Source organism: Sarcophilus harrisii, chromosome 6 (assembly GCF_902635505.1).
Source record: "Sarcophilus harrisii chromosome 6, mSarHar1.11, whole genome shotgun sequence".
NCBI lineage: Eukaryota > Metazoa > Chordata > Mammalia > Dasyuromorphia > Dasyuridae > Sarcophilus > Sarcophilus harrisii.
The window spans coordinates 79,041,822-79,065,074 of record NC_045431.1 but is presented as its reverse complement, the minus strand read 5'-3'; the positions used below and the strand labels follow the sequence as shown (position 1 = coordinate 79,065,074).

Below are 23,253 nucleotides of genomic sequence, written 5' to 3'. Positions count from 1 at the left end.
ACAACTGGGGCTACTGCAATAGTCCAGGTGAGAATCCAAGGGGGTCTTAACCAAAATGGTGGCCATTTAAGTGTAGAGCCTAATCGATAGCTCTTTACAATTTAAAGAGTGCTTTTGTAAACAACATAGAATAATACTTCAGTTCAGAAGGAATCTTAAGAATTGTCTACTCCAAATCCCTCACTTTACAGAAGAGAAAAGTGAGTCAAATATAAGTTGCCCAAAGTAGTACAGACAATAGGTTACAAAACCAAGGATCTTCTGAACCAAGTTCAGTGAGCTTGGCACAAAACCATGCTATGCTTCTATACATCTCACTTCATCTTCACAAAGAAACCACAAGGTAAGAATTACTTTGCCCCTTTTTACATAGGGAAAAACTGAGTAACAGAAGTGACTTGCCCAGAATTGTAGTATGGACTATAACTAGAATCCAGAATTACTAATGCCAATTGAAAACTATTGTCATTAAAAGAGAATTAAAAGTTAGCTTCATAGTTAATCACTAGGTTTTACGTGACTTCAAGTTAATTTTTTTTTTAAATTAAGTACATAATATGTGCAGAAGTCCGAAGATGGCCTTAGATACAAGGGTTCAAATCCTTCCTCTAGTATAGATTAGTTGTAGGACCATAGACAAGTCAATTAACTGCTCAAACCTCCCAGACAACTCCATAAGGCTCTAAATTTCAGAAGCACTGACAATCTCCACTGATGTAGGGAATTTTCACAACAGGAGAGCCCACTGCAAGGAAATCACAGAAAAAATCATCAAAGCAATGATGATTATAGGAGATCTTTTTCCACCTGGAGCTTATCTTCTACTTGCTCAGTGGAGCACCCCCACAGTCCAGTGTCGTTCGATTAAATTGACCAATTGTTTTCAAGGACACTCCAAGTTTAGACTGACATTCAGTGTTACACCTGATCTCATTGGTTCTCCCAACTTACAAGGGTATCTCACTTTTAAGAATAAGTATACATCTGACGCTCAGTGACCCTCTTTATTTGGTTATCCAGTTAATTAGAGGAGGGGAAATCTTGAGAAAGAAATCACTTTTAAAGAGGTAGTACAATTCTGTCGTTGGGAGTGGAAAGGAATACCTAGGCTACCCAGAAAATGATCTCCCTTTCGGTTGGTCTGTGGAGATTTTGTCCAGACCAGTAGAGTTATCTTATGGAGTAAGTGGAACGAATCTAATGTTCTTGGCACAAAATCATAATGATGATAACAATGGGCATTCCGTTCCCCCAGATAGTCAGCTGAACTTGATCTCAAAGGATCTGCGTTCAAATCCTGACTTTGCCACTTCCTGGGTGACTGCCGGCAAGTCAAATCTCTAAAATTTAGGAGTTGGACCAGATGATGTCCCAGATACCTTCCCGAACTCAATCTGTGACCATATATCCTAATCAAGACAACGGCAGAGGTTTTTCTTACGCTTTCTCCAGTTAGGAGATGGGGGGTGGGGGGTGGGGGTGGTAAAGGACAGATTAACACTTTGCCTGGGTCTGCCTGCAAAGCTCTAGACTTTAGAGAACCATACAAAGAAGAACTGCAGCATCCTCCCGGGTTTACTAAACAGTGCCCGGGAGCCAGGAGTCTGAGCAAAACTGGACAAAGCAGCACCTCTCCTCGCCTCCAGCCCCTCTCCGTCTGAGGGTGATGGGAGCTGCTTAGATCCTCCCAAATCAATGCGCGATTCCCTGAAAAAAAAAAAATCCCTTCTTGTCACTCAAGTTTGACGGGAGACAGAAGTTCGCCATTTGCTAGAAGGGAGGGGGGAGGGCAGAAACGGATTGAGCCTCAGTGACCCCAGCGATGGCGGGGCCACTAGCCTAGTAAAAAGCTCCCGGAGAGGCCGGCGGCCTCCGCGCGCTCTATCCGCCGCCTGGGAACACCGAGGTCCGCAGCGCGTGCTCTCAATCTCCCAGCTCTTTGTTCGGGGGGCTTGCGCTCAAAGTGGGGTTTGTTTGAAACAATTATGGAAGTAGCGCTGGGAAGTACTTTGTAAGATTGGGGCGAAGAGGTGGGTGGGGTGGAGTGAGGGGCGTTAAGAATTTCCAAGCAGGAAAAGAGGGGGTATAGAAAGCCCCCATCATCACCCTCCCCACTCCCAAGAAAAGCAGCCCGAGAAGTAGTGACCAATCCTCCTCGGATTACCATCGAAAGGCTCCTCCCTTTCTCCCCTCCCCACCTCGATTTGCATAAAAAAGCCAGGAAAGCTTGTTTTGCCCCTAGCACCCGATCCGGCTGCCGCCCCCGGTTCCGAGCCCCGAGTGGATCCCCCCGCTGAATGAGGTCTAGGGAGACCCCCAGAGCGCCCCTCGCTGTCTCTTCCTCGGCGCCCCTTCCCATCCTCGTGCTCCTCCTCCCCCCCGCCACTGCTTAGTTTCTTGACTCTGACCAGCGGCGCGGAGAGCTCGGGTCGAGGGGGCGGGGGGAGAGTAGGCTTGCCTTGGAGGTCGCGGTTGCTTTTTCCCCCCTTGCTAGATCCCTTTCTGAGGTCGAGTTGCCCAAGATGCCTCAGGGGCCCGGCTCTCTACTCCTGCTCTTCCTCGCCTCCCACTGCTGCCTGGGCTCCGCGCGTGGGCTTTTCCTCTTCGGGCAGCCCGACTTCTCCTACAAGAGGAGCAATTGCAAGCCCATCCCCGCCAACCTGCAGCTGTGCCACGGCATCGAGTACCAGAACATGCGGCTGCCCAACCTCCTGGGCCACGAGACCATGAAGGAGGTGCTGGAACAGGCGGGAGCCTGGATCCCGCTCGTCATGAAGCAGTGCCATCCGGACACCAAAAAGTTCCTTTGCTCGCTCTTCGCCCCGGTCTGCCTCGACGACCTGGACGAGACCATTCAACCGTGCCATTCGCTGTGCGTGCAGGTGAAAGACCGCTGCGCCCCGGTCATGTCCGCCTTCGGCTTTCCCTGGCCCGACATGCTGGAATGTGACCGCTTCCCCCAGGACAACGACCTCTGCATCCCCCTGGCCAGCAGCGACCACCTCTTGCTGGCCACGGAGGAAGGTAAGAGCCCCGCCCCCCACAATTGTCCCCTTCGGTTACGAAGGCGGCGCAAATTACGCCGCAAGCTCCCGGACCTCGGCGCCTTCCTCACCTTCTCCTCCTGCGGAGTCGGCTCGGAAGAGGAGTCAGGCTGCTCTGCTGGACCCGGGCCGACGCTTCCCACCTCCACGTAACTCGGTCGGGTACCAGATCAGGCTGAGACACTCTGGTTCTCCCATCTCTGAGTAGAGATGACCCTGTGATTTTTCCCTAGCCGTGCAGCGTAAAGTAAGGGATCTATGGTGTTATTCCCTGCCCCCACTCTGAAGGAAGGAAGGAAGGAAAGAAAGAAGGAAGGAAGGAGAGGAAGGAGAGGAGAGGAAGTTCAGGGAGGAAGGAAAAAAGGGAGGGAGGAAAGGAGGGAAGGAATCCACAGGTGTTTGCTGTCAGTGCAATATTGCTATTGCTTATAATGCCAGTCCCCATTTCAAAATCTGTAGAAGTATTCAACTAGATTTAACCTTAACAGGAGGTTTTTGTTTTGTTTTGTTTTTTGTCCATTCCAAATTTATATCATGGAAATCAAGTCAGAAATTATTCTCTGGAGGAAGCTCAAAAAAAAGAGCATGTTAGACGGCCATTGCATCCAAGTTAATTTTCCTACAAAAGAGCCCTTGGAAGAAGGAGAAGAAAATGCCTGGGTACAGGGTGGTTAAAGAAGAAATATGTGAAGAGGGTACAAAGGAGTCTCCAGGGAATAATCTTTTTCCCACTATCTGCTTTTATCTGAGGGCTGGTTTTAATTAACTGGGGAAAATCATGCAAAAGAGAGTTTCCCAAGTTTTTAAAAACAGGGGGGGGTGGGGGGAGGAGGAAAGTTCCTGTACAGAAACCATCAAAGCAATGAAAACCTCATGGGCTCTTGATATTTTTCCCAAAAGGAAAAACTATACAATGTGCCTAAACTGATTTGGGTTCCTCTTGGGATGGCAAGGGGACTCCCTAATCCTTTTCAGGGCATTCAGCAGGATCTCCTTTTCAATCTCTAATTGCTTTCTCCAGCCATCATTAGTTAAAGAAAATGCAAAGTTGCTTAGCAGTCTTTCCTGGCATGCTTTGGGAGTTTGCAATCATCTTATTGGTTAGATTTCTAATTTACTGCAAATGTTTGGCATTTTTCAAGCATTTGTCCAACATATACCATAGACCAACCAATGCAGGTTAGTAACATTTTATATACATTCCTAAAGCTTTAATGGAAATGTTGTGGTTCCTTCTGTTGCTTTTGGTTCGTATTACTTGCACTCTTTCCCTCCGTGTTCTAGCTGTCCATTGCTCCACAGAACTCCACTGCTCATTTTTTGCCTTCCAAAATGAAGTTTACATGCTTAGATATTTTCTTTTTGCCATGTATATAGCGAACATAATAAAGAATCATAAGCGGTCTCTGCCTTCTAGGACCCACAAAAAGCTTCCTAAAGCAAGCTTAAATTGCCCTAAATGCTATTCTTAGGGCAGAAAGTTGCAATTCCTTTCCTAGAACAGATAAGACAGTGGAAATGATCGTGGCACCCCCACAAAAGTGTCCTGTACACAAAAGATTGGCTACAAAGCCCACCTGGCTTATCTTTGGATGGAGTCTAATTAGTAGCTTTTTGAGTTAAAGTTAATGGAAAGAAAAAAAAAAAGTCTATTCCAGGTCACTCTTAGATACATAGGAAATAAATCCAAGCTAAGATGGGAAACCGACTGACTACATTTGCAAAGTAATACAGAATCGGTTCCAGTATGCTAATGCAATTAAGTACAATCCTTCCACAAAATCCTAGGTATTCATGAATCACATGAATCACGGATAGTCTCCATAATGGAAATAGTACTTCCATGCAGGAATTGTTCAAATATTGACCCTATATTTCAGTCTTCAAAATATATTGGAATTTTTCACTTGAAACTCAGAACTCTGCTGATCTAGGAGGAAAAATCTAGCTCCACTGGTGTCTTTCCTCTCTCTCTCCAGCAGAAGGGAAGAGATGATTGTAGAGGGAGTCTTGGCTTTTGACAAATTTGTGGTCAGGAAATAAAGCCCAAAGATTCTTTGTTTCATTGTTGCTTCCACTGAGCTGTTGGAGGAGAAAACCCTGGTTCCTTGGGTTATGGACTTTCAAGATAAAGGTTTTAAAAATAGGGAATCATCAAGAGATGATTAGTCTCAGGGACTTTTCATTTTAAAAGAACCAGAATCTCCTCTGGTCTATGTTATAGTTATAACTATGGGTGCCTGTGCACAGATGCCTAGATCTTGCCCTCTAGAGAGACAACTTTTACTTCTTATTCATTAGTCATTCATTGGAACAACCTATGACTGCTCTAGGAATGTAATGGACTAGAAAGGGGTTTTTTAGTCCCCTAGAAACAAATGGTTCCCCTCCCCCTATAAAAAGACAATATTTACCCAGTGAGCCTTGGCAACCTTAAAGGAAGGTGTGAGCTGAGGTACTGAGGGAATCATACTTTGCTACAAATCATTGGCTGGAGAAGTTACTCCTTTTAAAGTTGCCCAACGCCACCTGCTGTTCCCTTTTAACCAAACCTACTAAACCCTATTTTTCTCTTTTGTAGCTCCAAAGGTGTGTGAAGCCTGCAAAAACAGAAATGATGATGACAATGACATTATGGAAACCCTTTGCAAAAATGACTTTGGTAAGTGGAACCGAAGAGTTCCCACCCATTATTTCACACTTTGAAAGTTTTCTCAAAGAATAATCATTTAGTTTTGAAGTTACTAGAACTAGCTATGAAAGATATAGTCAAAAATAGCTTTTCATCAATCATTTAACAATTACCCCCTATTTCATTCCTATCATTTAAAAAATCTTGTATTCTGTTTTATCTGTGTAAGTGTTGTACATTTTCCATGAAAGTAGTCAGATCTTTATTACCTCTGTATAGATTATCCATTTTGCTTTTTGGTTTTGATTCCCACATTAATTCAATAGTATTTTTTTTTTTTTTTGCGTTCCCAAGCACTTGCCAGGGCTACATTCTTCTCTGGCCTGTCAAAGTAATGCAAATTAATATCATTATTAGCCCAGATAAAACCTAATCTGATAATGGATTGAAAAGTAATTTGAAGTTTAAATCAAAGTTCTGCCATTCACTACTATTACCTTTGCAACTTTAGGCAAGTTTTTTCATCTTTCCCAGCCTCAGTTTCCTCATCTGTAAAATAAAGAGTTAGGAGGGGGAACTAGATTGTCACTAAAATCCCTTCCAGTTCTAAAATACTATGACCCTCAGTAAATCTGCTACCCAAAAAAGAACTATCATTCACTCCAAAGCCAAATAATTTATTTTGGATTCTGTACTAGGGCCCCCACCTTCCCCCATCTCCTACCATGGTGAGAGAAGTAAGAATTATATGAATGGTAAATATCTTTTAAAAATAACTAAATTCTGTGTTTAATTGTCAGAATGAGTCATATGACAAGGGTTATTATAAATTCTTATAGAGGAACAGAAACACTTTAAAATCCATATAATTTGGCTATGAGAAACTCTCTTATATGGATTATATTAATGTAATCTGAAGCAATAAATGGTTTTTTAAATAAAAAGTTTTAAAGTTTATTCTAGGAGCATTCAATAGAGGTACCGCTATATCAGGGTCTTGGGAAACAAGCAGTAGCCTTGTGTTTTGGTTAGTGTTACTATAAGAGAAAGAGATTTGGAAAGTTGCTCTTAAATTCACATAGGATCATAGCATCTAGAACTAGAAGCAACTAGGATCTAGAATTAAAAGCCATCTGGTCCAGCTTTCCTCATTTTACAGATGAAAAAAAGTGAGACCTAAGAAGATTCAGTGTGGTGCTCCAACTCCTACTGGTAGTATATATCCACTCATTTAGCATTGCCCTCTAGGTGAGAGGGTATAACTGGAAGAGATTGGATAGTAGATATTCGATCATTACTTAATGGATAGATTACTTGTGGATGGACCTCTGAATGGATTGAAAACTTAATTTTGCTTCCTATGAGTTCAGCTTCCTACTGTTCCATTCTAAGGCTTGTTAACCATACAGCTTCAGATCATCCAAGATTTCTCCAACTTAATTTTTTTAAAAAGTTTATCAAGCATTGATACAATATTAGGAATAAAGCAAGTTAAACAGAAATGGTTTCTGCTCTTTGCCACCTAACAGTACTCCCTTCCTATTCCTGATGCTCCTTGAAATAAATAAACAGTGTTGGACACATCCAAGATTTATAATTCCTGTTACTTAAAAAGGTATCCTATATTGATTGAAGAAAACCTTGCTACTCACTCTTCCCCTCTCTGTCTTCACTTCCCAGTTTGGGACCAATGGTCACCAGCCACCCCAGAAATCTGGTTTCCCAGTGAGGAAAATTCCAGTAAAAAGCTGTATAGAAATGTGAGCTTCCAAGCCAAATGTTCTTTCCAAAGCCTCATGCTGAGTGAATCTTCTCCAAGACTAAGTCCCTAAATTAAAGTGGGCTGGCAAGAAACACAGACATTCACCTGACATCACTACCATCACCTTTAATCTCAGTAATACCAATCTAGGTGAAAAGGTAGATGATTAACTATTCTACTTGCTAGAAGAACAATCACGCCACAGATTTGGGTCTGCACTGGTATCCCAGTTGACAGTGAAGGGTAACAAGAGGAAGAGGCAGTCATGTCTTACCTGAGTTATGCTCCTGAAATTAATGTGTTACTGCATGTTAATATATCAGTTGATTTTCTATGCTTAAGATCTAATCATAGTCCTCACTCCCGTGTGTTGAGGTGTGTAAAAACTTAACAGTCAAGCTTTCTAAAAGCAGAATGAGCTGCTTTTCCATCACTGGAAACATTCAACTAAAACCTGCATCACATTTTGGGAGGCAGTTTTAGAAAATACCCCTATTTGGGTCTTAGGGGACCCTCTAACTCTAAAAGACGTGATTTGGTAAAAACAATAAATTCCCAATCATCTAAATTCCTAAACAGTCATGATTAATACTGAAAAATGGATGATCCAAAAGTTACTGGAAGTTCATTAAAATGCTATCTCAGGTTACATGCCCTGGTACCTCATTTTAAGGGATTAGGGCACTATAATGAGTTTCTTCCAGGAACTAATCTCCCTTTGGACAACATCCAAAACATACTTTGGGCATGGAATATTACCCTATAGCAGGTTGCCTTCTATAGGTAGTCTCCAATATATTTCATTTTGGAATGCAGCCACGCAGTTCCATATATACTTACCCGCTTTTTGTTCCAGAATGGTGGGATAGAGCTAAAAGGGAGGAGCTTTCAAATCACTATGGCTAAGCCACAAAGCTGATTGACAGTTAACTATATAATAAATATAAAATAGCTATTGTGAGCAAGTTAATGACCTAGAGAAGAGATCCCCCCCCTTTAAGTGGTATTACAGAAGAAATTTTTTAAAAAGAAAATATAAGATGTTGTACTCTATTCGTTTACATTCAAAAAGATACAAATAATATAGATACCTGAATGTAGAAGGAGGAAAAAAACACATCCACCCATCTCCTCATACCATTATATTTGTCATAATCCTGGGTAAATTCTGACTTGAAATAAAAATACTTTTTAGTTAGTGCTTTGCCAATTAATCATGTGTGAATACAAACAAATCAACTAAACTCTCTGAACCAAACTTTTCCTCATCTGCAAAATGGAGATCCTGATACCTGCCAGCCAAACTTACAGGATTGTTGGGACTATTGAGGGAGATAATTTACTTAAAACACTACATAAATGCAAGAAATAATGATAGTATAGTATAGCATGGCAGGAATAAGTTTCCATATTCATCTATCTATAATAGGAATGTAGATATATTTGCTCTTTTCTCAGTAGAAAGCATAACATTAAGATGAAATATATCTGTTTTGCCCATTTTATTTTGCATTTTACCTGGTTCTTTATGTTAATAAATAGCTTTTTGATTATTTTACTCCTCCACAACCATCTTTTTGGTGTCACCCATTCAAGTAGATGAGGAGGATGGACTCAGAAGCATCAGAATGTTCCATTTGACCCAGGGGAGATTTTCCTCTAGCTATGATTTATGACACAGATTTGAGGGGGGAGAATAATGAGGGGCCTAAAAGAGAAAGGAATGGAAATAGCAAATTTGCTTCATTGTAATTTACCCTAGAAAGCATGGGCTTCTTCTCTAATATAGTTGTAAGACATAAATATTTTAAAGGCTCCCACTTTGAAACCAGAGATTAACTTGAGACTTTCTCTCCTGTGTATTTCATCCCCTCGTCTCCATTTTTGGATATGTACAACAGGGAATGACTCTGCCTTCTTATGACATCCTTCATCCTTATTGGAACATTTCAAGGGAAAAAAAATAACATCTTTTCTTATTCAAAATTTTCTAGATTGTTCTTAATTCCAAAGTCAAAAAATTCCCTGGGAAATCTGGGCAAATTTTAATTTCTAAGAGTTAAGAGGTAATATCTAAGACCCAAATCTATGGAGTGATTGTTCTTCTAGCAATGTCACCTCTTTCAAAGTCAATTCTTATTTTTTTTTCTTCCCAATGCCTGAATTAGTTCAAGCTTTCGACAAGCGCACATCTTCCCTCTATTGCCAGCCCCAAAGCAAAGAACAGGGAGATTCAGGAAACAGTAGGAAGAGTTGACCAATGCTGCTTCCATTCCCTTTAAAAAGACATAGTACGTCATCTTTACTTTGTTTAGATTTTTTAGCTTTTTCCATGACTTAAGCCTCGTAAGTGATGAAGACCCAGTCTTTGTAGTCTGAGTACAGGCAAAAAACCCCAGGCAGAAGCTACACAGTCCCAGTGCTACTCAGTGAATACTTTCCATGTCTTAGTGATAGGGAGAAGGCAAGTGATCATAGAGGCTCAGAGAGAAAAAAAGTAATTTTCACAGACAGAAACTAGGATTGGAGTCCTTGCCCCCAAAATCAATACTTCTCCATTAAACTCTTTCAATATTCAGAGTTTATACAAATTTTTTTGAAATTAAAAAAAATCCTGCAGTAATTAAAAGGATAAAATCCTCTATTGTTGTTCATCACAAGCCAAATAGTTCGATACTCCAAAATGAAATTTCTGGTTGTCTGAGAATCTTCCTATACCCTGAGACACAGATTCACCTCCATCGGCCCTAAGATTAGTAACAAATGCACAATAAATAGTTTGAGCTACTTAATACAGAGAGTAAAATTAGGAAATTTAACTCTTTCTCAAGAGGCAATGTAGCATCATGAAATGAGACCCGGACTGGACATCAGAAAACCTGGAGTCTAATCCCAGCTCTGCTGTTAACTAGTACCAAGACTGAACCCATATGATCCTCAGTTTCCACATCTGTAAAGAACAAAATGTCTGAGCCAGGCTGGAATATCTCTAAGACCTCTTTCAGCTCTAACATTCTTTACTTTCCCTGCTTTCATGGGGTCTTGAACTGTAATTACAGCAGATGCGTTTGTAGTTGGAGATTTTTTTGGTCCCTAGGAATCCTGCTCATGACTGTAAAATGTGTCTTTTATAGCAAACCACTTACTTTTTGTCTTAGCAGTCTAATGAGTTTACTTATCCATTTTTGGAAATGGTACATATATGATCTGTAAGTGCCTTGGCTAAGCCAGTGATAGCATATGACGATGAGGTATTCAGAGAAACCCTTTTACAGTTAAACATGTTGTACTCTTAAAAAGAGCCTTGCATGGGTTTCTCCCCCTCCTAGTTACTTTACCAAATCAAATGCAGCTGTGAGATCAATTCCCCTTCCCTGTAATCTGTCCTTTAGAAAACAATGATTGTGTAATACAATTTCCTTACAGGTTTGTCCAAAAACCTCTCCAACGTAATAAATTGAGTTTAAACTTTACAGCCACAGTAAGGATCACATTACACCTAAGAATCAGACATTTCTTTTCATACTTAAGTTTCCAATAGGGGAAGTCAATTGTTGGGCATATACCACATACAGTCTACACACAAACACATGCACTCTGGGGGCTTTCTTTTGGAGGTGCTAGAAAACTTAGAGAGAGGTTAATTAAGTCCCAGAGAGAAAGAAAAAAAAAGTGGGGGAGTGGGGAGGAAGGGATGGTTTATTTGAGCTTGGCAAGCTCTTTGAGTTTATAGAAAGAAGCCACTTGCTTGCCTGCCCCCCCCCTCCTGTTGTTCTCTGACAGTTTCATTAGCTTCCATGGAAGCCTGTGGGCCCTCCTTGCTCAGATTGTGTTTCTGTGTACTAATGGAAGGGGGAGAGGATCTCTCTCTCTCACACACACACTCTATCTTACTCAAATCTGCCACTCTGTCCCCCTTAGCCCTGAAGATAAAAGTGAAAGAGATAACTTACATCAATCGAGACACCAAGATCATCTTGGAAACAAAAAGCAAAACGATTTACAAGCTGAACGGAGTGTCCGAACGGGATCTGAAGAAATCCGTGTTGTGGCTCAAAGACAGCCTGCAGTGTACCTGCGAGGAGATGAATGATATCAATGCTCCCTATCTGGTTATGGGACAGAAGCAGGGTGGGGAGCTGGTGATCACCTCTGTGAAGCGGTGGCAGAAAGGGCAGCGAGAGTTTAAACGAATCTCCCGTAGTATCCGCAAGCTGCAGTGCTAATCCCTTCCTGTCTGCCTGGTGCATCCTGGTGGCTCTGCTCCCCGGCCAGGCTGAGCATGTCCAGCCAGGACTCCTTCTTCTCACCTAAGCAGTCTCCACACCCAGCCCTATACTTCCCACTGCCTTTTGCACCTTCTCATCTCAGAATTTCCTGAGTTTTTTAATTCTTAGGAAGCCTGGGGAATAGAGAGCTATTTTTCACTTATAAGAAAAAGAAAGATAGAAAAACCACCCAAATCTTATGTGTATATATATTAAAATTGTAATAAAATCATGAATATTTTTATGAAATGTTAAAATAGCTTGCTTCAGGCTAATCTTGGATAGGGGGATATGTGGATCAGGCAAGATGGCGCACATTTTATAATCTCTGCTACCAGGGAGTCCGAGGCTGGTGGGTCACTTGAGCTCAGGAGTTCTGAGACAGAGTAGAACCAAAGCTGTATCCAGTGTCCCAAACGAAGTCTATCAAGGAACCACCAAGAGGTCTGAGAAAGTGAACCAGCCCAGGATGGAAACGCAGCAGGTCAGAGCTTTTGTATTGATCAGTAATGGGATCAGCCCAGTAAGTATCCACTGTACTTTCAGCCTGGGTAAGATAGGGAAACCCGGTCTCTGGGTTGAAAAATAATGTGACTTGGGTCTCATTTTTTCCCTTCCTTACTTGGAACATCGAGTTTTTATTTGTCACTTACCATGCAGTAATTTGCCTGATGCTTCACAGTTCTATATAACCAATCTTTGTGTATAACAAAATAGGTTGAGATAGAGCTGGCTGTTATCTCAACCCTTACTCTTCTTTGCTCTGGCCTGGCACTTTCAGGGTCTGAGCTTTTCAACATTCATCTGTTATTATTCCATCATAGTTGAGAAATTATGGCTCTTATACATGGCATTTCGTTTCCAGGTACAGGACTTGGATTGATAAAAAGCACATTAACCCATGTTCTTAGCATGTTTCTTTCCAATAAAAGGCAAAACAGATTAACAATATTATAACTGATCTGAATACAATGTTAAACTTTTTTAAAAATAATTTTACTTAATTTTATAATTAAACCATTTGTAGCCTGCCTGTAATATACGTAGTGGTTTACCTAAAAGAGTTGTAAAATATTGCTTTAACCAATACTGTAAATATTTCAGATAAACACTATATTCTTGTATATAAACTTTATGCCATGTTTTATCCAGTGATTGTCTTCTTCTTTGTCCTGATATGTCTTATTAGGAGGGACTGGAGAGAGAGCAGAGTAGAGTTTAACTTTCCAACCTGTCAGTCGTTTAAAAATATCTGTGTCTCTCTTATTTTTCCATTGTCAATATGTTAGGTCACATACTTTGCACATTTTAGGGTGGGATTATCCTTAAGGTGCCTATCCTCGGATAGAGAGCTAGAAGGAATAGCAGATAGTCATGAATCTATCGGTGCCTTAATGCAATCTGTAGAACCATAGATTTAGAGAAACCTTAACAAATCTAGGATCTATAATATTTTTTTATATTTTGATTACCTGTGTTCCAATAAAATTGCTTTCCTTTGCAATCCTATGCATTGTATTTAGTGCATTTAAAAGTTTTTCTGAGAGGTTCTATAGCCTTCTCTGATGTGTCTAAGACAACAAAAATAAGGTGTTAAAAATTCAAGATTTAGGGTTCAAATGGACATCTGGGGTCATCTAGCACATTCCTGTCAGTACACAGATGAGGAGGCTGAGACCCAAAAAAGGCTAAGGGACTTAGTTTAATCCATTCTCCATTCTGCTGCCAAAATATATTTCTAAAACATACCACAAAATTACCACCATCACACTGTACTCAATAAACAGCACTGGTCCCCTATATGCTCCAATATGAAATATAAAGTCCTTTTCATGATGTTTAAAGATCTTCACAACCTGCCCCCTCCCTACCTTTCTAGTCTTCCTACATTTGACCCCACTTCAGGCACCATATGGTCCTGCCAAAGAGTCCTGCTTAAAGTTCCTTGAACACAAATCTCAGTCTCCTTTGTGCCTTTCCTTCTACCTAGAATGCCCATCCTTCCAACCTCCAACTTTAAGACTCATTTCAAATGTTTGTTTTTTGTTCTGGAAGAGGACCAAAGACATCATGGGGTGACATCTTGACTCATGCCTAAATTGAATTGAATCCAAAGTTATTGAAGTCTAGTGACATGACAAAGGTCAAGATGATTGGTGATGGTCCAAATGTAGTGGATAATTGATACCTTTGATGTCTGACCAAGCTCTTAAGTGCTCCTCAGTATCTGCTGCAGTCCTGACAAAGAATTGGACATGAATGAAGCAACTCAACAACGTGAACTCTAAGGGTCAAGTCTATGGTTACTGTTTTATGTTGAGTATTGAAGTGTCAGGATAGATGGCAAGATTTCCAAGTAGACCTGGATTTTTGAGTGGATCACTTGTTGGATAAATTGAAGGGAAAATTATTGGTTAGTTGAGGAAGAATGGGAGAAGTAGCTATCCGAGACTTCATATGTATTATGGAACCATAAAATCTATCACCATGGACCTGTTGATGGCACTTCTGCTCAAAAGTCTTCAGTGACCTTTTATTATCAACAAAATAATAATTAGACTCCTTTACCTGGCATTCAAAGCTTTCTGCAGTCTGGCTCAATCATTCCTTACTTATTTAATATAACAGTTCCCTTTAACCAATTCTAAGTTCCAATTAGATGATAACTCTTCTTTTTCCTTTCACCCTCCTCTAAGTTTTCCCACCTCCAAGCTTTGCTTAGAGAATTCCATGTATTGGAATGTCCTCCCTAATCTTCTTTTCTGGGTGAACTTCTATTCCTCTGCCACCTACTCCATGAAACAAACCTTTTCTGATTCTTGTACAAATAATAAATTTCCCCCCCTCTGGATCTTACATAGCATTTGCTATCAACTTTTTATACAATAATATGAATTATAGGTCCTTAAATAATTTTTATCACAGCTTTGGAGCACAAAGGAATTGTAGAGGTCATTAAATCCAAATTTTTCATTTAAAGATTTAGAAATTGAGATTCAAAGGGTTTAAGTAACTTGCCCCCAACTAGTAATGGGCAGAAGCAAGATTTAAGGGTAGGTCATTTTACTCCAATGTTCTTTCCACCGCACCAAACTATCTCCTAGTTATCTTTGTTTGGGTTATTTCCCTCTATTCTCTAAGAGAGACTGTCTAATATTTTTCTCTTTTTCAACACAGTGCTGTGCATACTAGGAGTTTAATAAGTGATTGTCCGATTGAATTGAAATATTCAAATAGATAACTTCAAAGAAATTTTCATTGTGTGCTGCAAAATCATTTCCAAAAGACATGGCACCTTGAAGGAATTCCTGTAAGATCTTCGGGTCAGCTTTTTCAACTAAAAGACCAGTCCAATCATTCAATATCCAGTTTATTTTTCTAGGCCTTTTGATACTAAGTTAGGAAGCCAGGCCCCCACCCCACTAACAATGCCAATGAAAATTTTCCTCTTCCATAGACATAGCAAGACTTTGTTTACTGTAAAAATTAAGCATGCATAAGTAATTTTATACCGAGATATTAAATTTAAAGAACAATCCTAATTGAACAACACGCCCTGCACAAAATTTCCATTTATAACTATTGAGTTGCTTGGAATAATTTAAATCCCTCCCAGTGAAGAGGTGAAATAAGCAACAAACAACCAAGAAGTCAGTATTCCATTTCTCATGTATTCCAAAATACTGCAAGCATGTGTTTTATTACAAAAACGAACAACATGTGTGCCCTATTCTAAGCTATTATGTGACGTGCTAGGATTGTTGCATTAATAGAATAAACTGGAAAGGCAGTTGTATCTCCAATACTCATTTGTCGTGCATTTTTTTCATTTGAATGTTATGTGGCTAAAGGCAGATTTTCCCACTGTTTTGATAAAGGTTTGTGCTAAACTTCCACAGAACTGAATTCCACTCAGAATCTATTCTTTCACTCAGTAATCTAGCTTAACTATATCTATAAGGAAGATACACACACACACACACACACACACACCTGTTCTTATCTGTTACTATAGGTCTCATTATACACAATTCAATGTCCCTAAGATCATATTTATTCAGGTCTGAATTTGATTCAATAAATGCAAATTCTGTCTTTTTTTTCAAACAAGGGCCAGGTAAATAAGTTCTCTGAGTTGAAGACAAAAGAACATAACTTCTATGACTGAGATCACAAAATTGTGGGCTTTGAAGTTAAAAGGGACCTTCTTATTGTTTGTCCTTCATTTTCAAAGAGCATGGATGACATAACAGATGTCTTGATTTGCTGAAGAATTGGATTTAAGAGCAGCAAAATTAATTACATGAAGTTGTCAGAATCTCTCTCTCTCTCTTCCTGAGTCATCCAAGACCAGGGGGAGGACAATAGTCAAGACAACTGGCTGTGGCTCAGGATTCAGTGGATGACTTTGGCATCTTCCGTGTCTGACTAAACTCAGTGTTCCATGGAACCTACTTCAGCCGCCTTCATGGCCCAGTGGAACAAATTGTTCTCATTCTGCCAGGGAAAGTTTTCACATGCTTAGGGTATACATGCCCCCAACTCACCCCAAGGTTTGAGGTCTATTGGTTATCAGAATCCTGGTTTAGTCCATCTGCCCAGGGCATGGTCACCACGCATGCCTCAGTTTCTTGGAGCCACAGTGAAAGTTGAGTGTCAGGTAGATACCAAAGGTGGATGAGTAGTCCTCACACCATTAATATTAGTCCTCCCGAGCACCCCACCCGACCCCAGAAACAAACTTAGAGAATATCTAGTGTAACCCCCCTCATTAAAAATGTGGCCTGGGGAGATAAAGTGATTTGTCCAAAGTCTCACAAGTAGAAAGAAACCCAGAGAGATCCCTAGAGTATCACAATAATCCCATTACAATACTCCATATCCAGCATATGCCTTTTCCACTGTCTTTCCACAGAGTGTGAAGATTATATCTTCTGGTCACTGTGTGACTTGATGGATCCCCTAGGGACTGATCATTTCAAGTTAAGACAAGATTCATTTTAAAATCTGTGATCTATGGATCAAAAGGTCTGCTTTAAAAGCAGTATGCCAAACTAGGGAGGCTACAGAGTCACTTTCTTCTGCATTGGTCATACTATATACAGAATGTTATTTTCAATTCTGGACAATTTAAAAGAGATATTAGCAAACTGAAAGGTGTCCAGAAGAGAGCACCCAAGATGGTAAATCTGGGGAGCCTTAAACCCATATTATATGAGGTTAGATTGAAATAGTCAAAGATATTTAACCTAAGAAAGAATAGATTTTGAGGGGGATCTGATAGCTATCTCTAAAGAACTAAGCAACTATAATAGTAATAATATAATAGCAATAATAATAGTAATGATATAGCTAGCATAGCATCTAAATAGCATTGTAGGGTTTGCAAAATACTTTACAAATATTTATCAGAATAAACTTGAGAGAGAGGTGCTATTATTATTATCATCATTTTATTGATAAAATAATTGAGATATACAAAGATTGGGTGACTTGCTAGTCAATACATATCTGAGTCAGGATTTGAAATCAGGACCTGCCTCCAGGTTTGGTGCTTTATCAATAACATGGTATCATCTAGCTGCCTCAAGGCCAGAACTCTTGCATGGAGAAAGCAAATGGTATTGTTCTTCTTGACCCCAAAGAGCATATTTGAAGAGTTTTGGAGAAGTGGCAAAGAATAAAAAATGTAAGCCATCCAATAATTGTTGTTGTTATTGCTCAGTCATCTCCAGCTCTTCATCAGCTCATCTGGGGTTTTCTTGGCAAAGGTATGTAATTATTTGCCAGCTTCTTCTCCAGCTCATTTTACAGATGAGGAAATTGAGGCAAACAGGGTTAAGTGACTTGCCCAAGGTCACACAGTTAATAAGGCTAGATTTAAACTCAGGTTTTCCTCACTCCACAATCATCACTCTAGCACGCTGTCCCAAATAATAACTCAACAATTACAGCTGTCTGAAATTGAAATGAGCTTCCTGGGGATGTCGTAGGTCTCCCTCTCTAGAGATCTTCCAGCAGAGATTAGATGGATATTTATCAGCAAAGGTATTTTCAAGAAGTTGTGGGGTGGACTCAATAAATACTAAGGTCCCTTCCACCTCTGAGATTCTGGAATTCTGGGATTCTGAGTCTGTCTCCAGGGTTATCCCTACTAAATAAACCCAAGAGGGGCACAATGACTTGACCATACTACCAAGTTCTGTTTCCACACTCCTGTAACTAATAATGTATCAAGCCCTTGGAGATGTAAAAAGTCTAGTAAAGATTAGGGTGAAGGAAGTAAGAGTTACTCTGAAAATGACTAATCAGCAACAACAAAATCTCTTTTGCTCCTCATGACACCTCTCTGAGATATCTGTGCAAATATTATTATCCTTTTTTATAGAGCAAGAACCTGATCCTAAAAGAGCTTGAATGATTTGCCTATGGTAGCCATGCTAATGAGGGACTGAAGCAGGATGTGAACTCAGGTTTTCCCCGCTCCCAATTGAATTCTTGATCCATTATACCATTTAACTGTCTTAATTAACGTATGATCTCCAAGACCTGGAGTTTTCCAGATCTGGATTTTCCAACAGTATCTTCAATTGACCTATAGGATCTCCTCATATGCCCAAGGACCAACTTTAAGTGATCAAAAATCTCAAAATAGAACCTATTTGTGATATTTGTTGATTCAGAAACAGCATTGGGAAGTGGAAATGCCAGGACTTGTTCAAGATGTCTGGACAACTTGATATAAAACTTAGGCCGCTGTTGGGTGAAGGAATAAGGAAGAAAGACATGAGAACACAAGGGTCTCACTAAAAATTTAGATTTGGTTTCTCCTATTGCAGAGAGAATCCTTACTCTCAGTAAATAAAAATAACCTAAACTGAAGCTTGAGACTAGAAACTAGAGTTGGTTCTAAAAGGATTTTTTTCTTTTCTAAAACAAATTGTTCAACAGGACTAAAAGGTATGACCTACAGAAGTGCTAACTTCCAAAAACCTGGGTTATAAATTCTCTGAAGGCAAGAATTGGGTCTTTCCCAGTTTTTTTTCCTGGACGAAGCTTGACAGAATACTAGGTGCTCTGTCCCTGTTATTGACTGAATCACTGCTTCTAGTCTGTTGTCTTCACTATTTCAAATTAGCCAGAAATCTGAGAACCTGAAAACCGAGCTCCAGTTAACATTATTTAAATGAACCGGCTGTTATATGAACCTTAAACCACATGTCAGGATTATGCACGTTTGGCCATGGGGCGACACAAGGGCCAAGAAACATTAATACAGGAAGTCCCCAACTTACAAGAGGGCCATGTTCCAAAAGTTCATTTGTAAGTTGGTTGTTCAGAGTGCAGAACACATTTTCCCATGGAAACAAGGTTACAAATTATGCTTAGGTTCCCAGGCTAGCCCACATAAGCTGATTTAACCCACAATTTACCTGAAACATGGAACAACTGAAATGAAAACTGTAGGGGAAAAACACTGTTTCAATATTCGATTCATCCAATATTTATGAAGAATTCATTGCATACAAGGAGGTGTACTGGAGATATAAAGTTACAAATCAGCAAGACCCCTGGTCTCAAGAAACTTGGAGGTTACAAAGGGAAACAGTATATATCCACAGTACACACTCATATAAGCTCAAACAAGCACCTATACATATGAGAGAATGCATTGCAAGGTAGAAGGTGACACGATAAATGAGAGCTACAAAGTATTATGGTAAATTTTGAGACAGTGAAGAAAAGTTTTAGGAAGAGATTGAAGAAAAACTTCATAGGGAAGCTGGTAATTAAAGTGAGTCTTCAAGAAAGTAAAGGATTTTCATAGGCAATGCTCAGGAGGAATGTCCTGGATCCAAGCAGAAGAGCAGAAGTGGCAAGCCAACTTTAGGGAACAGCTAGCGGATCTGGACCTCCATAAAGGGAAGTATTGTGGAATAAGGTTGGAATGGTAGCTTGGAATCGGGCTAGGGAAGACCCTTGAGGGCCAGGCAGAAACGTTTATGCTTTATCGAAAAGAAAATATGAAATCACTGAAGGATTGTAAGCAGGGTAGAGACCTGAACATTCATTAAGATTATTTTGGAGATTGTTTTAAGGAGGAACTGGAGAGGCAAGATCAAAAAATAAGGCATAGATTGAATGGATATTATAATAGACCAAGTACTAAATTATAAAAGACCACCACAATAGAGTGATGATAGGCACCTGCCTGAGGATGATTGTGGAGAGAAAGGGGAAGATGAGAGATGTGATGAAGGTAGATTTGACAAGATTTGGCAAATGACTCTAAATGAGGGACAGGAGGACTCAAGAATCAAGTTTGGAGGACTGAGAGAAAGAGAAGAAGTAAGTTAAAGTCAGATGGGCCAACTTTAAAGTCCCAATAGTACAATTAAAAGATAATGTTGAAAAATAAATCATTTTTATTTATCTTGAATTCTACTGGAATTGGCAGAAAAATAAGTTTAAATTAGAAGATTTAATAGGAAGCGCTGAAGACTTTTATGGAGATTCTCGAGCAATCATAGAGTTCTTAACCTAGGTTTCTAAAGATTTATAGCAATGATTCATTACTCTGTAATTTCAGAGTATTCCTTTTCCCTAACACAGATTTCTCACTAATGTAGTATCTGTGCCTATTCACATCCCAAAGATAACCTTGGGAATCCTTCTTCCCTCTTGTGTCTCCTTGGTAAGGTGTAAATTTTCCGTATCCTGATTCCTAATGAGGCCTTTGTCCTGGCACAGACTCAGGTTCACACTAATCCTATGAGAAACTAGTTTCCTGATGGAAACTTATGTATCCTCTCTCCTTTCCAATCCATGTGCAAAAAGTAACTAATGCTGGATGGGGGAATTAGAAGGGCAAATGAGACAAAAGAAGTCTTGCAAAGGAAGATGAAACTTGATTACTCCAGAGAGCTCCCCGTGATGGAGAAGATTAAAAAAAATCATCAACAAACAAAGACACAGAAAAAAGACACATGGGGAGCAAGGATCAGCATGGCAGGGAAAAGCAATTCAGACCTAACCTTTCATTGAGGTTACAAGTCATATAAATTGTTTTAGCTTCCAAGGAAAAATGAGATCTAACAAAAGGAAGTTTTCTTAGACTCCTACACAAGTTCAAATTCTTTCCCCTTGGGACCGCAGGCCACCCAGAATAGTACTATAAATCTAAAGGTTTGAACAATATGAACAACAGTTTTTTTTAAATTTCAAACTTATTCACCATATTCAAAAATGCTACTGGAAATTTTTGTTCTTAACTTCCTATCATTTATGTGGATTAAAGCTAACAGTAATGATGGCTTCCAATAAACAGCATTTGGATCATTAACCTGTGTCTTCCTGAAATTTAAATGAGGTCGGGAATCTATTTAACTTAATCCCAGGATATCGTTTACTCTCTAGAAGGGTAATACTAGTGAATGCATCTACCATGTGAAGGAATAACATCGAAAAGTAATCAAGGAGCAGCTTCTCTATACCTAAAACTGGTACAAACTGGGACATTCCAATATGGAATGGGATGTAGCCAACAAAAATTTGTTTCCTAGCCTGAAATTGGTTGACACAGAGGAGGTAATCTATATCTTGCCACTGGACACAGATGGTTCTGAGGGTAAAGTGAGGCAGACCTCCCTCCCTTAAATCCAACTCACTTGTATGTCATGGTATCATCTCCCTGACATCATGGCCCTCTTCGAGAAGGAAGAACAAACAACAAGAAGTTAAAATAGAAATATTTACAGGGCTATCAGTGTCAGTGATGTGGCCCAATAGAGTCCTGACATTTGATTCAATTAGTATAATGTCATCCACAAACAGAAGCATGATGAGAAGAATAACAGGTATTAGCAGAGATCTAATTCTGGAGTTAAGAAGATTCCTCTTCCTAAGTTCAAATCTGGCCTCAAATACTTACTAGCTGTGTAACCTGGGCAAGTCCCATAACCCTTCCTGCTTTAGTTTCCTCATCTGTAAAATAATCTGGAGCAGTAGCTTTGCTAAGAAACATAATTATCTTTGCCAAAAAACAATAGCAAAAAAAAAAAAACCCTCCAAATGGGATAATGAAGAGTAGAAAATGACTGAAAAAAAACAAGAGAACAACAGCACATTACAAATGATTATTTGCAAATGAAAAGTGGCAAAGATATGAAAAAGGAGACCTAGGAATAAAGAGATCTATTACCCAATAAACATTCAATAAATGTCTAATATGTCTAATGTCAGGGGCTGTATTCAGCTCTAGGAATACAAGTACAAAGAATGGGATACAGCAAGTACATCTATAAGATAGACAGCAAAAACAAGAGACGAGCCAATAAAAAAACAATTAAATGTGACATAGCTTAGGGGTGGGAGGGAGGACATTAGTGGTTATAGGTACCAGAAGAGGTTTCATGAAGAGGCTTGTACTTGAGCTGACTTTTAAAGGAAAAGAAGGACTCCTTGAAGCTTAGGTGTGAGTGCATTCCAGGATGGGTTATTTCCCATGTACTTTGAGAACAAGGAATAATTTCATTTTTTGTCTTTGCAGCTTTGTCTAATGAGCAACTAGCTATCACAGAGATTTAATAAATGCCTGTTGATAATAGATCAAAATCCAAATATGAATTAGCGGAGATATCACAGTTAATTAAAAAAGCTACTGTGATCTTGGACTTCCTTTTAAAAAGCATAGCTTCATGCTCTAAATCATTATTGATCAAAGAAATGCAGATTAAGACAACTCTGAGACACCACTACATACCTCTCAGATTGGCTAAAATGGCAAGAAAGGATAATGAAGAATGTTGGAGGGGATATGGGAAAACTGGGACACTGATGCATTGTTGGTGGAGTTGTGAATTGATCCAACTATTCTGGAGAGCAATTTGGAACTGATAGCCCAAAGGGCTATCAAACTGTGCATACCCTTTGATCCAGCACTGTTTCTACTGGGTTTATAGCCCAAAGAAATCATAAAAAGGGAAAGGGACCCACATGTGCAAAAAAAAATTGTAGCAGCCCTTTTTGTAGTGGCAAGAAACTGGAAACTGAGTAGATGCCCATCAGTTGGAAAATGGCTGAATAAGTTATGCTATATGAATGTAGTGGAATATTATTGTTCTGTAAGAAATAACCAGCAAGATGATTTCAGAGAGGCCTGGGGAGATTTACATGAACTGATGCTGAGGAAAATGAGCAGAACAAGGAGATCATTATACACTTCAACAACAATACTATATGATTACCAATTCTGACAGATGTGGCTCTCTTCAACAATGAGATGATTGAGATCAGTTCCAATGACCTTGAGATGAAAAAAGCCATCTACACCTAGAGAGAAGCCTGTGGGAACTGAGTGTGGTTCACAACATAGCATTTTCACTCTTTTTGTTGTTGTTTGCTTGCATTTTATTTTCTTTCTTATTTTTTCCAGTTTGATTTGATTTTTCTTGTGCAGAAAGATAATTGTATAAATATATATGCATATGTTGGATGGTTAACATATATTGGTCTACTTGCCATCTAAGGAAGAGAGTGAGGAGAGGA

General features: G+C 39.6%; 1 protein-coding gene across 1 annotated transcript; it reads left to right on the top strand.

Annotated features, from left to right (window-relative positions):
• The first annotated feature begins 2,093 nt into the window (after positions 1-2,093).
• Positions 2,094-11,935, top strand: SFRP2 (secreted frizzled related protein 2). Its single transcript, XM_031941841.1, has 3 exons — positions 2,094-3,024; positions 5,626-5,706; positions 11,360-11,935. Exons 1-3 carry the CDS (start codon positions 2,523-2,525, stop codon positions 11,662-11,664), a joined length of 888 nt encoding a protein of 295 aa, XP_031797701.1. The 5' UTR covers positions 2,094-2,522; the 3' UTR covers positions 11,665-11,935.
• Positions 11,936-23,253: the final 11,318 nt, after the last annotated feature.

Coding starts and splice junctions, on each gene's coding strand:
- SFRP2 (XM_031941841.1), top strand. CDS start 2,523: ATGCCTCAGGGGCCCGGCTCTCTACTCCTGCTCTTCCTCGCCTCCCAC. Junction 3,025..5,625: donor CTTGCTGGCCACGGAGGAAG/GTAAGAGCCCCG, acceptor TCTCTTTTGTAG/CTCCAAAGGTGTGTGAAGCC. Junction 5,707..11,359: donor CCTTTGCAAAAATGACTTTG/GTAAGTGGAACC, acceptor TGTCCCCCTTAG/CCCTGAAGATAAAAGTGAAA.